The sequence below is a fragment of the Clytia hemisphaerica genome, unplaced genomic scaffold (genome assembly GCF_902728285.1).
Source record: "Clytia hemisphaerica strain Z4C2 unplaced genomic scaffold, Clytia hemisphaerica genome assembly, whole genome shotgun sequence".
Taxonomy (NCBI): Eukaryota; Metazoa; Cnidaria; class Hydrozoa; order Leptothecata; family Clytiidae; genus Clytia; species Clytia hemisphaerica.
The window spans coordinates 288,987-303,948 of record NW_027103768.1 but is presented as its reverse complement, the minus strand read 5'-3'; the positions used below and the strand labels follow the sequence as shown (position 1 = coordinate 303,948).

Below are 14,962 nucleotides of genomic sequence, written 5' to 3'. Positions count from 1 at the left end.
ATTTTTGTGAAAAGTTTGGATTATCAACGTCATGTTATTTATACTGAGAGTGTTGATACTTATAAATTCCAGTGGATGAAAACATCCTACTTAATAATTTTTTGATATTTTAGAGATTGATATCCATGCGGAATGATGGACGCCAAAGGAATAACTCGTCAAGTTTAAGGTTGGTTGATTATCTTTGAAAAGTAGATTTGTCTGTGGTTCTTTAGAATCATTTTCTTTATGGATAATTCAATAATATTTTAGCTACATGCGTGACTTGATTAGTATTCATCCGCCCCTTGAGAGCTTGTTATAAATGGATGAAAATGATAGTTAATCAAAAAATCACTATCAGACATTTTGAGTAGCAATTAGCAATTTGTGTTGAATGAAATGAGATGAGGGTCATTTAGTTCGGTAATTGCTAGTTATTCGCTTCCTATATTTGATTGGAAGTTGAGAAAAGAGATCTGTAATGTGTGTTTCTATGAAGTTTATTTCTACTTGAGATATGATTTGGATGACTCTTTGTGAAAACGATGTATCATCATCATGATCTTTGAGAAGGTTGTCGTAATATCAAAGTAGTGTTATCCTCTTCATTACGTTTTATAGAGTTCATCTAATACTTATTAAGCGTATAATATATATTCATTTCACAAAAAGCTGTAAGTCTTATCATTCATATCGCTTTCATTTTTTATATGTTGTATGAACAGTTAAGAGAGGGGTGTCGTATACTGAACTTTTTTGGTTTTCTTTCTTAGATGGTGATGCTTCTGCTTGCCATTTGGTTTTATGTAAGTTTTCGTTTCTTTTTCATTCTTCGCATTCTCAGAATATATTTTTGTAATTCTTCAGGAAGTCTGGATTAGTTAAAATAAAATGTCTACGTGATGGTATTCTATAGTATGTCTCGAGACACGCCCTTTTATATAAGATCCTGACCCGTGAATAGCTACTTATATTTTGGGCAACGGGTTGGTATGATATGTGCAGCGAAAAATAGTAAAACGATAATTGTTCCCGTTTCGTTGAACCAGGAAATTTAGAACAAGGAAATTTAATGATCCATCACTTCTTGGAATGAATTACTGATTTTTTCGTTTCCTTCAGGGTATAACAGCAACAACGATACAGAATGAATTTTCATCCACTTTTACATCCATCGAACTTGCTTCGATTTCTCCATCCGCCAGTTCGATGAAAACCAACACCCTAAATGAACCTTCCCGAACACCACCCACTCAAAGGTATAGCTCCTCAATGAACATCATTGCTGAAAGACTGGAAACAAGTAACCTATCAATAGACATGACTGTACGAACTTTTATATCAACAACTAAATTGATAATGGTACCTGACTTTTCTACAGACATGAACGTTAAAGAATCACCAACAACATCTATAGACTTTTCAACATCACAACTCGTGACTGACTTACAAACTTCTATATCAAGTGATCGTCAAACAAACTCATCCACAGACCTTTCTATAACAGCACTGGACATGTTGTCTTCTATGAAGACCTCACAATTTCAAACAGAGTTTTCCACGCACTTTCTTGACAGCTCTTCGCCATTTTCTTCTTCATCTTCTCCCATTGAAAAGTCTCTTTACTCTTCTTCGATTGCTTTGCCGTCCTCACTTTCATCTTCCTACCTCTTATTTTCTACCTCTGTTAGTTCCCAGTTCTCTAGCTTTTCTTCAAGCATTTCTCCCAGTGTACCTTACAGTGTTTCTGCCAGCACCTCCTCGTCAACCATTATCAGATCAGCTGAAGTGGAACCTTCTTCAAACATCATTTCAACTTTACGGGCTTTCTCCACTGTTGACAGAAGCTACTCGTCATATGAAGCTTCTTCGCAACCATCAAACGTTGACAGTTTTTTAACATTACAAACGACCAACTTTGACGCTTCTTCAATCTTACAACAATCAACAACATCAGAAAAGACAGCTTTAACGACTGAATCTGTGGTAACCTCTACCCTCCAGTTATCCTCCCAACCCTTCCATAGATCCTTTGATATTTTTTCAAGCTCCCTGGAGCACACGTCAACTGTTGCTACAAATTATTTGGTGACGCCCAACAATCTCGCAACATCGCAGTCAGACTCGCCAACATCCGCAAAAGCTATGACCACTGATTCAAAGAGTTCGTCTCCTAAGAACATTCAACCAAGCACATCTACGAGAGAAATAGTCTCATTGACAACCTCCATTATATCCCTACCACCATCAAGAAAACCCTCCACTACTCAACAACCAACCACAACCACAACGCAACCACCTTTGCCAGCATTTAAGCAAAATATTGATGATACCAGTATATTTGTTTTGCTACCTTTGTCTTATCCTGTCGACAGCTGGGAAGAGATCACTGTTTATGTCGTCATTCCTTCACTTGGTAAGTCACTAATTCTTTTTGTAAATTTTGAGATTTTTATTTCTTTTTGCCACATTTTCTTTCATGTATTCAATTTCGTAATTTCGTATTTAAGAAAAATTTAAGCATGCAAAAAAGTAGTATCTACGAAAATGTAAAAGGTAACAGTCCTAGTGTCCCTACGGCTATAAAGATACATATTTTTATACAGGTTACAAGTCAACGGGCTCATGGTACAGAATTTTCATCAAGAAAGAAAAACACGACCGTTACCCTGCACTTGTCATGAAGCCCAAGCAACTTTCGAACGATCCACGTCGAAAAAGAAGAAGTGCAGCCAAATTCTTGAACATCAAACTTGGCATCAGTAAAGACTGTACTAAAGTCGATCAAGAGATTTGTAATGGTCCTCTAACTCCCTCAACTAACTACAGGTTTTACTTAAGTCTGTTCCAAAAAACTCCGTACTTTACACATTGCTCTCACGGGAAAAAAATATAACTAAAAGTAATTAATACCTTTTTGAAAAGATAATTTTAGCAGCTCGATGTGAGCTTTAAAGAATTTTCTAAGGATTTGAAAATGAAGATGAAAAGTGAAAGAAAAAATGAAGATTTTTCTACTCGGTAATATCTTTTCTGAAACAGCGCTGATTTCAAGTAAGTATTCAGTTTTTCTTTTAGGTAAAGAGTTATAGCCTCTTGTCCATTTCGATCGTTTCTAGCAATTTATGGCCTATTTTGACCTTTCTCGGAGGCTTGTGGTTTTCGATCGAAAAGTGATATAAAAGATCTTATAAAAAATCTTTCTAAGGAGGTATTACTTTTAGCTATATCTTTTCACTATATCTTTTCACCTAAAGAGGACTTTTAGACCAAACTTTACAAGAAGTCTTTTTTTGTTGAGAAATATTGCGTAATAATTTCAAGACTACTCCCTCTCAGGTTTTCATTTATATTTTCGTCCAATGTATGAAAGACAACCCTCAAAGTTATATTTTCACTATTTTGAACCCACATGAAGTGGTAAAAGAAGGGAGACACACCCATCCTGAAGATCTAATTCAATTTCACAATAAGTTGTTATTGACAAATAGAGACATGGGTATGATAAATATTCCCTTTGATCAAGTGCAGATGTTTTCGAAGATGTATTAAACTTCTATTTTGTTCGTTTAGTATTCAGTTGGAAGTCTTCTTCACCAATGGAACATCTTTGACAACCCCCTCCTCAAAACCCTGGTCTACTTTACAAAAAGGTTGGTAACTTTTTTTTTTATTTCCTCCTTTGCTAGTTTCTTCTCCAGTAATCTCGTATTCAGATATTACCTTGTTTTGTGATTGAGCTCTCCGAGTAAATGTTTGTACAACCCGGGACGAAGATATTATTTTTCCCTGTCAACTAATGCCGTTGTCTAGGGAGGCGGTGACTTGTTTCGTGGGAGGTTTATCACTTACAAATCTGTGTTTTGGAAGAACCAAAACAATGTACGCAAGGTTTGATATGAAGGCCTGCTCAAGATCAATAATGAACGGCTTTATGAAACTATTTTGTTAATATCACGAGAAGCCTTCAGTTAATTTTTGATTTTGATTTGATTTTTTTTATCCAGCGGTGATCGTGCCACAAGAAGGTGTTCGTTCATCTGTCGTCATCATCATCCTCACCGTCCTTCTCGTCTTCTTCATCTTTCTCACCATCATCATCACAATCATCGTCTGCCGTAAGAAACGATCACGAAAATATCTCAGGTATGTATCTTACGTGTTTCAACCTCTTTTCGTCATTTTTTTTTAGGCCCCTCCCAAGTGTTACCAACTATTCTTCGTTAATATTTTTTTAATGAATTATGAATTTTATGAGACAGTCCTTGAAACAATCGGTGTTCTTCACTGATCTGAAAGAAAAAAGCTTCCATTAGAGTATAGCAAAAAAAGGTCCTCCGATCCTTCCTACGAGCAGTTCATTTTGTACTACAACCAGGAAATGGACTATATCCAGAATAATTTGAATTAAACAGGGAAATTATATAACAATTAATGGACATCCTCTCCAAGGGTAGCAGTGCTTTTGCAGCTTGCCGTTACTATATTCAATTTATAGACATACAGCTAACTGTGGTATTTTGTAGCAGGTTCTCTCTTTGAAATGTAGATTTTATATAAATTAAATGTTTATATGTCACTTCAATAAACCTTCTATCATTTGCAAAGCTATGTTTCTTGGCGTCAGTTTGTTTGCGATTTCTTAAAACGATCGATTAACCTCTATGTCCGTCTTTCATAAGTATGTTGCGATTGATGTTGGATGGAAGCAGGCACTTTGCATCTTTTTGTGACGGTCGGATGAATTAAACGCTTTCACGGGCTGAGAAACTCTCATTGTGACGTTCACAGAGAGTGTCAAATAGGTTAAGCCTCGTCATTTGGCACAATGTCCCATCAAAAAGTTTTGATTGATTTTGCAGACGAAATTCTCCAATAAATAGCGCATGCTGGTTATGTTTTCCATCATTTTCTTTTTAAAATATTGGATTCTGATTGCTTAATCTCATCAAAAAGACTTCATATGGCGCTCTCTTTCCGAAAGAGAAGAAGAGGTTGAAGAAGAAGAGTTTGCTCTTTCAAAACTCCGTCCTCGCTCCTTTATAACCATTTCCAACTATTGCTTTTGAAATAATTAAGGAGTTTTTAAAGAGTTGTATAATGGAAAAAGAAGGGCTTAAAAAGCTGAAACGAATAGTTTACGACTAGTTGCTTTTATTTCTGCTGATTGAGAAGTAAAGAAGTCATTTTCTGGGTGAAACATGAAAGGTTGTTTAGGCTAGGCTCTTAATTCGAATATAGATTTATGGAAACTGGAATTCCTTTCTTTCTCAAAACGGAAATGAAATTAGCATTTGTTGATGATTTGTGTTTTCGATTAACTGGATTGGATTGATTGGATGAAACCATAAATTTGATGATATAAAACATTAACGACGATTACGTAACTCCTTTTCGCAGCTTTAATTGCATCCGGCGTTTGATTTTAGCACAGTGACAAATTTTATGTAGTGTGCAATATATTGGTTGGTATTATCAGTACATTTGATAAGCTGCTTCTGCTCATTAACCACCTTCAAACAATTATTCTTCCTTATTCTCTTCGTTTCGTCATTTTCCTGTTTTCGACAAAACACGTGTTTATTTTCGACCATATTATTGCGAGGATGTTTTCGCGTGAAGCGGTGAAGAAGAAGGAGGATCAAGGGAAGATGTCCTCTGCACTTGCATTTTTTGTAGACGGGATATGTCCTTTTCATCACTTGTACTCGGTATCTTGAATTTTGCGAATGCTTTTCAAATACTTTTTAGAGTAATTTTTAAAGGGAGATAAAATATGCTTTTGCTGTAAAATCGGGTTTTGTTTTGTTGTTGCCTTGACAACAATCATTCCATCAAAATGGCTACGGCTTATCCCCCTTCCTGGTGCAAAAAAGCGGCGCCAATAATCCCTCTTCTATCTCTATTTAATTAATCCAACATTTTCATTACTTTTTCAAAAGAAGACTTAATTTGTCTTTTCCTTCTCACTCTTTTAATTTGTTATTTCGGGAGATGGATATTATATGTTCTTCCTTTGCAAGCTTCAAAACATCAGCACATGATATTGCTGCTAATGTCTTTGTTTCGCACCGGCGTAGGAAACTTACTTTTGATCAATTAAGAAAGACAATAGAATGTAAGAATTGATCTCTTAATGGCTTTGCGTCTCATCAGCCAAAATATTACTTCACTAATTGTCTAATCTTTATCACTTGATGATTTCAACTGGCTTGTGTGTTCTTTAATAGATGTCCTTATGGAAGTTGTTTGCGGAGAGTCAACGGAGTTAGAAGTACTTTAGTAAAGTCAATGTTTACACATTATGTAATGTGGCGAGAACGTCCTTCTTTAATTTTAGCGAATGATATCATGGGAATTTGCGACCGTTATTTTTTTGTGTGTTTTTGTGATGAGTTGTACATCATTTTTGGTCTTTCGTGTTTAAGCGTCACTGAGGGGTAATGAAAGTTCACTTTCAGATCTTTTGATACAGAAGGGGGGAACATTCTGGTTGGGCGTTTGATTGTTTTGTTTGAGACATGGATTAAATGGGAATGGAAGGGAATTCAGCTGCTTCGTTGAGTTTTCACGTTTACACATCATCATAGAGAGACACATGCACCTTCTCATTTCATTTTCAACCTCAAAGAAAAGAAAACAGAAAGAAAGGGAATATTTCTCAATAATTATTTCTTCTCCAACATCTTCATATATTACATCGTATTCATTTTTTCCAAAACATGTGTCTGTTTGTCTTCTCTATTTTTCTTCTTTCTTTCTTCTTCTTTCCATTTCTCGACTTGAACACTCTTCCCTCTCATCACAACGTTCAAGTGAAAGAGTGATCTGTTTCTTTCTCGACTGAACAGCACAGCAAGACTCTCACGATGTGTTCCGAAGCACCCTCAAACTACCGAAGACGTCGTTTTCAAATGTGCTTCTGCTTAGTGTAAGTCTTTACTTCCCTTTTCAACCTTTTTTTCCTTTCTTTCTGTTTTCATGCAGGGCTTTAGAGGTGGTGAATTTCCTCTGTTTTCATCGCGGAAATCTAGTTTCTTTTTCTGATTTTGAACACCCAAAAGATAATGGAGGAAGGGTGATTTCCACCATCGGTACTTTCCGACTGATGTTGTTGTGTGGGCTTCTCTTGAGTTCAGTGGGTAGTTCATCCTATGGAAAGCAATAGGAACAAAATACAACAAGTCAATGATAGAAATTTTAATTGACTTATTCACATGGTTAGGTGAACTTTTTTTTTGTGATGAGTACTTTTATAAAAAGAGAAAGTCGAAGCTTTATTAAACTGTCTTGATCCTGTATTATAATGTTTATTTTGAACATGAGACAAAGAGAAGTGTATGAATCATGCGAGAAGTTAGTGACATCTCTTCAATTATAAATAACATTCTTACTTCAAAGCATTCACACCACACTTCTATCGAAATTCATACACTGTATTTAAAAAAAGTTGAATGTTGCATTCTGTAACTTCGCAATGAAGAAGAAAATTTGCTGTTGATTTTCCTTTTATGGTGTTTGTATGTGTTGAATGATTGGTTTCTGCTTTGACGTGCTTCCATCTCTGACTGAGAATCAATGTCTCATTTCATTCAAATGACATACTTTGCACTCACACAAGTCTTCTAACTGCTTTTACTGTGTATTATATTTATTAGTTGCAAAAAATTAAAAACAAAGGGATCATTTTTGAAGATATGCGGATGTACGACTTGGTGGACGAGAACAATGTGTTGTTTGACAAGCAAACCATCAAACGACACAATAGTCGTGAACTGAACAACAATGAACCCGCTCTTCTCCGAAGAACTGTTTCTTTTTCCAACACCATAAGGTGTAAATGTTCAAAACTCTTAACTTTAACACCCCATCTTCACCGTAGAGGGCAGCAAGACAAGGACAGTATGGGTGTGTCCCTCATGTCCACCAACTATCAGAGGAATGGGGCGAGCAGGTTGAAGAAGAAATTCTCAGGACCAGATATTCTCACTGAGCGACGAAAAAGTCTGAAAGGAATGACGAGGTAAGTGTTTTCTCTTTTTTCTAATTTTTAGATCATGGCCGTTTGTTTATTTTTTCGAGTTTGAGCGAAACTGTTTTGTCTGAACGAGATATGTCACACTCTGAAGGGTTTCCGTCAATAGTCAATAGACTGACGGGTTTTCGGGACTTTTAAAATAATGATATTTTCCAAACAATCAGCCTGCATTAACTATATATGATGATGTCATCATTAGGTAATGTTAAAATGCATAATTTATTACCGACGGCCCGAACTGAGTGATAGGAAGATAATAAACGCAATAACAAATATAGAAATCGTTTTATCTTTACATCGAACATGCAATTTCACAAACATTCTTCTGATAAGAGAGGTAGCAAGCCATGTTTCAAGATAAGGCCTTTTGTTTCGCATTTTTAATAAGCATTTGAACACCCCTCGACGTGATGTATCGCTTGATTAATGATACCGTTGTAAATATAAAAGCCTGTCAAAGTGTCATTCTTCATAATATGTTGTTTTCATAATGTATTTTCGTTTGTTTGTCAGACCTGTCTTCATCCGAGATTTTCGTGCATGGGTTGAAAGAAGTGCATCGGATAGTACCTTTCGTTTTGCCGAAGAATTTGAGGTATGATGTTACCCTTTCACCACCACTTTCACAAGTTTGTGTCAAAAATGACAAACGTGAACTTTTGGAAATTAACCTTTACTTATATCTTCCCTTTCATTAATATTTGTAATAACCAAACAAGTTGACCATTTACACGCCATAATTTCTGTACAACATTTTTTTGGATGTTATTCAAAATGGGACGGAACGTCTAATTAATGATCATTAAGTCTTTTTAAGCCATCCTTAATATTACACAATTTCTTCTAATTATAACTTTCTTAATGTTTATCTTTCAGTCTATACGGGATGTCGGGAAATTTGAGAGGCATGAAGTTGCTGACATGGCAGAAAATAACGGCAAAAACCGATACGTCAACGTCTTACCATGTAAGTCAAGTTTCGTTTTAGGAAAATTTTTGGCTCTGAATTGAATTTATGATTCTTTCCTTAAAGAGAGATTTTTAGAAATGTAGAAATTTTTTCTTGGTATTTCCTGTGATGTGACCACCATGCAGTCTTTATAGAATTTCTCCTTATTAATCATCTGTATTTTGGTTTACCAGACGATTATACGCGAGTGAAACTATCGAGTATAGACGACGAACCTGGTTCGGACTATATCAACGCTAATTATATTCACGTGAGTTGTTGTGCATTCATCAATTTTAGCTTTTTGGATTATTATTTTTTCAAGATAATTTTTTAACTTGCCATACCGGATCTGTTTTACAGCGGAAACAAATCAGACTTTAATACGGTTAGAATTTCGTCTTTGTAGGGTTACAAGCAACCACGAGCATACATAGCCACACAAGGACCCCTCCCAAGTACCACAGACCACTTCTGGCAGATGGTCTGGGAACAAAAATCTCGAATCATTGTCATGGTTACGCAATGCAATGAGAAGAATCGTGTAAAATGTCATCAATATTGGCCTGCATCAGGTTCGACGCGATACGGAGAAATCGAAGTAACGCTTAAGCACGAAACAATATATCCAGAATGGACCGAACGGGAATTTCTAATGACATTCGAGGTGAGGAAAACTTCCCACGTTTTCTTGAACAGTTGATATTGGGTTGTCTGGTTCTCACTCTTTTAACGACGTTTATGGAGAAATATTCGTCTCCTATTAATAACATGAATAAAAACAATATCTTTTATTATTTTAAAGGGCGAATCTCGATTACTCAGACATTTTCAATACACAGCATGGCCTGACCACGGCGTACCTCGCTCATCTAAAGAAATGTTACAGTTCGTGACGACCGTTCGGTTTCATCAACGGCCCGATGACGGCCCTGTCATCTGTCATTGCTCGTAAGTTCTCTCCTCTTCACTTGCAGTAAATGACGTCATTTGTTTTCTTTCGGTTTTTAGAACAGCTCGGTAACGTAAAGGGTGAAGGGGTTGTATTTTTAGATTGGGAAATTAAACTTATTAAAAGAAGTTCTTAAAAATTTATCTTGTTCGTGCCTCCTTAACTTTTCATGCCAACCTATCTTAATTCGGAGCAATTTTCCTTAATGATAATTTCCTACACTTTTCTTGAATAGTTTCCTCATTAAATTTAATCAGAAAATTCATGACAATCGGTTAAACCAGCTTAACGCAACCCATTAGATAAATTGCACAATTTCGTGGTGGTGAATAACCAAGGGTAGCCATTCTTTCACACAACCAATATTTACTGCGACGCTGTTAAACGCTTTTTTTCGTAATTTCTACACACACCAAACCTCAAAAAACCCCTGACATACTTAACTTTATACTAGTTCTTTTACGGTCTGTAAGTGTTCAAAATCTCATTAATCAAGCCTTGTTGTAAACGATTGTAGGGACATAAGATGCCATAACTTACTGCATCCTGTTATGACATAATATTAAGTAACAATTAATTATTTTGTTTGTGTTTTAGGGCGGGAGTTGGGCGCACAGGAACTTACTTGTGTGTTGATATTCTGGTCAATAAACTACAGACCGAAAACAATGTAGATGTTTATGGTGTAGTGTGTTTAATGAGGACTCAACGATGCTCCATGGTGCAGACTGAGGTAATGAAATACAGACCACATTTTTAAGCATCTTCAAAACCTAATCTTTATTCAACATTTTTACAAACCTACTGTTTTCTAGAATTGTACTCTATACTAAAATATGGGATTGCTTTTACTTTCAGGACCAATACATCTTCATTCACCGAGTCATATTGGACTATTTGAAACAACGTGACGAAAAGCAACAAATCTTTTCCGGATATTCGACCTTAGAAATGCGAAGGAAAAGTAAAAGTGAATCCAATCCTGTCGAACCTGCGGCTGAAGGTACGTTTCAAGTTTGTTTTGATAAGTAATCCTCAAGAACTGTCTTCTCAGAACGCAAAAACCGTAGATCAAGAATAAACATAACGAATTCGAGAAAGAAACAAATCGTTTTTTGTTGGAACTTGATCAGACTTGTTTCATAATTCTGTCTTCTCAGAATGTAAAAACCATAGACCTCATCAGATTTGATATAAAAAAATCAATCAACAAATAAACAATTTTCTAAGAAATCATAACGAACTCGTGAAAGAAACAAATCATTTTTGTTGGCACTTGATCAAATTTGTTTCATAATCTGTATGTTATCATATACAATCAGGTTGTTTACTCAATTAAGTTCGCATTACAGATCGTCTGATCTTTCGGTGAATTACCGTGACGTCATAATAGATCACGCTGGTCTTTGATGGGAATCAGTATTAGGAAATCGCAGTTTACAAATTTATCAAGAAATTAAGAAAAGCAATTCGATTATAAAATCTGTGATATCTTATCCCCCTGATTTCTCCATATAAATGCAACATTGTTTGGTGAGAATTCAGCCTTTGTTCATCCCTTAATTATTTTTTCTCTCATCTTCAGCATTATTGAAAGAAGAAGAAAAAGAAGACGAGGAAGATGAAAATCTGGATAATGATGATGATGAAACGAAATCTGACGATTTTCTTTCCGAAGAATTCGAGAACAGCGATTTAGAAACACCTCCTGTATAATACGCATACTACCTCTTCATATTTGTAGACTTTTTTTTGACTTTATGTTGTGTAGAAAGAAAATGGATGCCCTTTTATCGGGTAGGATTTCATCTTAACAAGTGATGATCAAATATCACTCACCATGCATCTCCCTCATACTTCGTTCTTTAAAACATTTTTATTGTAATTTCTTTTTAAATGGAAATTGTAAATAGGTACACTAGAAATTTAATTTTTATTTTGAAATTTTATATAAATAGCGAGAGATAATATTAGTCTACTTTATTGTTATATTCTTCTTGGTTTACTTTCGTTGAATTCTTTCAAGATACCGATTGGCATAAGAAGAAGCTTTCTTTTTTGGGGGCTAAAGAAAACAAGATGATAATATAATAATTTTGTGTTCTTATTTATTATTGTAAATAATATTCTTCACATTGAAAGTGAGGTAAAGAAATATCTTAAAACAAACAAAAGTTCTTTTTCATACATTTCCATACATAGTACAATCTTGAGTAAACAGTCCTTCCAGCGGCCGATTTCTTGGGGGCGCCGAAAGACAATGGGTGGAAAAAGATGCATCTGACTATTAACTTTGGCGCGTGCTCGCTTCGCTAGCTCACGCCATTTTTACAAAGACATTTTAGTTTTAAAAATGGGCGCTGAAATCCCAATTTTCGAAAATTGCCTCCCCAGTTTTTGTCAACCCACCACGCTACTGCTTGTAGACCCTTGTATTGATACCTGGACAAGAGATTATGTTTTTGGATCTACAGGCACGGAATTTGTGAAAGAAGAGGTTATATCTATCTCGAGACACGGCTCATCAAAAAAAAAATCAAAAAGAAAGTTAAGCGTTTATACCTAACAAAACTAGTTTAGGTCTAAAAAAGATCTTAAAATTGAGGAAAAGTCATATCACTGGTCATATCAGTCTTCAACCTCCTTCCCTGTTTTTATTACCGAGTTTATGTATTTGCACTTTTGAGGACGGTAGAGTGACTGAAGCGATTTGGAAAAACCCGCAATTCCGCCCCGCAAAATCGAGGACGGTAAAAGTGCTGATTTACCGTTGTCCTCAGCTGGTCAGGATCTAATCAAATTAGAACCTTACCGTCTCCGTCGCTGAAAAACACACATACATAAACTCGCTATTGCTTACTGAATGGCGGCTGAATGGCGTCTAACGCACTGGCAAGTGGGCGGGCACCCCAACGATTAGGGTGTATTTCATATTTGGATAATCAGCTTGGGCGGTATTGTATTTAAAGGCCGATTTACATTTAGTTAAGAAACACATGGTAAAACAAAATGGCCGTCTGCAAAGTTTATGAGATTAGTTAATGAACTTATATCATCTAGCAGGACTATAAACTTCTGGCCTGTCCTTATCTGGAATCTTCTTTTTTTACCATAGGTAGATATTTTCCAGAGTGACTAGAATAAAGTAAAGTAGCTTTTTATTTTACCAGCCAACCAAGGCCAAGGGCCCAGCCCAGGGGAGGCAGTCAGGCAGTTACATCAATATGCCTTCTTACCTGTCTTTAAAAATATAAATAAAAGTAATCACGGAAAAGGACGCGAAAAAAAAAGACATGAGTGTGAGAACAGAGTAATCAAACTCGTTAGAAGAAGTACCATTAGAAGTCATAAAAAATCAACCTGAATAAATGCAATCGAAATTCCAGAGAACTTCATAATTCCCCAAATGATATTACATTAGTCATTACTATGTCAAACACTCCCATCACATAAATTTTACAATTACGTCAGAGTAGACTACGCTCGCCACCGAAGAGGTTTATTTGGAAAGGGTAATTATATTTTATTGTTCGCTTCTTTTTTAAAGATTCGCCGGGTTGGAAAAGTATGAATTTCTTTGTACATATATTACCTCAAATATTTAGGAGGCTGAGTTTTAAACGAATCGTCAAGTTGAAACGAACGATAAATGTATCAAGGTCTGTTTTATTTACCCCCTGGTGACTTAACAAAAGAGACTTAACTCGATGTTACAATCCAATTATTTAAAGTTTGTCTCAGCCTTTTTATAATGAGCGAGACATACGTTCTCTGATTACGCGATTTTCAAATTGACATTTTCGAGGCATTTTGATGTAACTGTCAGGTAAAATTGGGAAGGGGAACGTGCCGCTCTGGTCAGGGTCCCTTTTTAAGGCTCTGAAGATATCTGGCAGGGTCCCAAATTTACTAATTTTCAACATTCGTACTGTCAACTTAACTTGCTCTATAAGACTTTGGACGATTGGTCGAAACATGGGATGGACTGTTGATATCTGAATCTGACCTGTATTTTCCCTTACTGTTAAATCTCTTTGACAAAGAATTTCTTTTGATAACTCCACAAAGTTTATCAATCATACTTTCTGTCATAAACATGTCACAATAACTTTCACAACTGATAGGGTGCCCTTTTTTAAAACAAGTGTCGTGTGTAACTTGCCCGCGAGTGACGTCAAACGATCCATCATTTTGCCAGACGTAATTAATCGAACCAATCAAACGGTTAGTGTAAAACGCAGGTCACAGGTCACAGGTCACAGGTCGCAGGTCACAGGTCACAGGTCAGTGATGACAGGTTAACTCTAATCAATGTCATTGCAGAGGAAAATGTTTGGAAAACACAAAGAATTATCAAAAACATAATTCTCAAGCAATTTCATCCATATAAAACCATTTCAAACATCAAAATTTAACCATGTGCTTTTATCGATCTTTCGCAGTTTGCGCCGTGTATAACGCAGACCAGAAAATATTTGAAACCATATTATACGTATAACAGGTATATTACATATTGTAATGTTATATGATGGTTACATATAATAAAACAAATCGCTCTAAAACTACCTTCTCAGAGAACTCACGAGCTTCTGATTGGTGTAATTTTATATCCAGCCATATTGTTATCATCACATTCGGCATGCTGAATATTTTTGGTGCTTTTCTCTTGTAAGACATGATATTTTGTAATTCTGTCAATATTTTTGTCAAAAATTATCATTAAAGTCATTAAAATAACAATTGAATAATTAATTGGTTTCATCCTTCTAAAACCACTCTCTTAGGGACCTCACAAGCTTCTGATTGGTGCCGTTTTATATCCATTCACACTATCTAAATCACATTCTGTATTATAAATATTTTTCGTGCTTTTGTCTTGTTAGGCATCATATTTTATGATTTTGTCATTATTTTTGTAAGTAAGTGTCACTATGTCAAAATAGGTTGTTATTCTATTCAATTTTGTCATTTTATAACATCTAAATAGCATGTATTACTTTTTTGTAATTTAATGCGCTATGTATAGTCATCTGGGGTAATT

At 35.6% G+C, this 14,962-nt stretch overlaps 1 protein-coding gene across 7 annotated transcripts in view; it reads left to right on the top strand.

The window, feature by feature from the left end:
* The window catches only part of LOC136805712 (receptor-type tyrosine-protein phosphatase beta-like), a 40,181-nt gene extending 28,086 nt beyond the window's left edge, over positions 1–12,095 (top strand). For 3 of the 7 annotated variants that reach the window (XM_067062254.1, XM_067062255.1, XM_067062256.1), the window contains exons 3-17: positions 114–169; positions 756–788; positions 1,105–2,398; positions 2,589–2,811; positions 3,556–3,635; positions 3,990–4,128; positions 7,865–8,005; positions 8,534–8,615; positions 8,897–8,987; positions 9,164–9,240; positions 9,379–9,636; positions 9,775–9,920; positions 10,519–10,654; positions 10,780–10,924; positions 11,507–12,095. In XM_067062254.1, the coding sequence (XP_066918355.1) occupies positions 756–788; positions 1,105–2,398; positions 2,589–2,811; positions 3,556–3,635; positions 3,990–4,128; positions 7,865–8,005; positions 8,534–8,615; positions 8,897–8,987; positions 9,164–9,240; positions 9,379–9,636; positions 9,775–9,920; positions 10,519–10,654; positions 10,780–10,924; positions 11,507–11,637 (2,976 nt within the window). In that variant the 5' untranslated portion in view covers positions 114–169 and the 3' untranslated portion in view covers positions 11,638–12,095. Of the gene's footprint in view, positions 1–113; positions 170–443; positions 657–755; positions 789–1,104; positions 2,399–2,588; positions 2,812–3,555; positions 3,636–3,989; positions 4,129–7,864; positions 8,006–8,533; positions 8,616–8,896; positions 8,988–9,163; positions 9,241–9,378; positions 9,637–9,774; positions 9,921–10,518; positions 10,655–10,779; positions 10,925–11,506 lie in introns of those variants that run through there. The other 4 variants (XM_067062259.1, XM_067062258.1, XM_067062257.1 and 1 more) reach the window with 4 other exon arrangements.
* Positions 12,096–14,962: the final 2,867 nt, after the last annotated feature.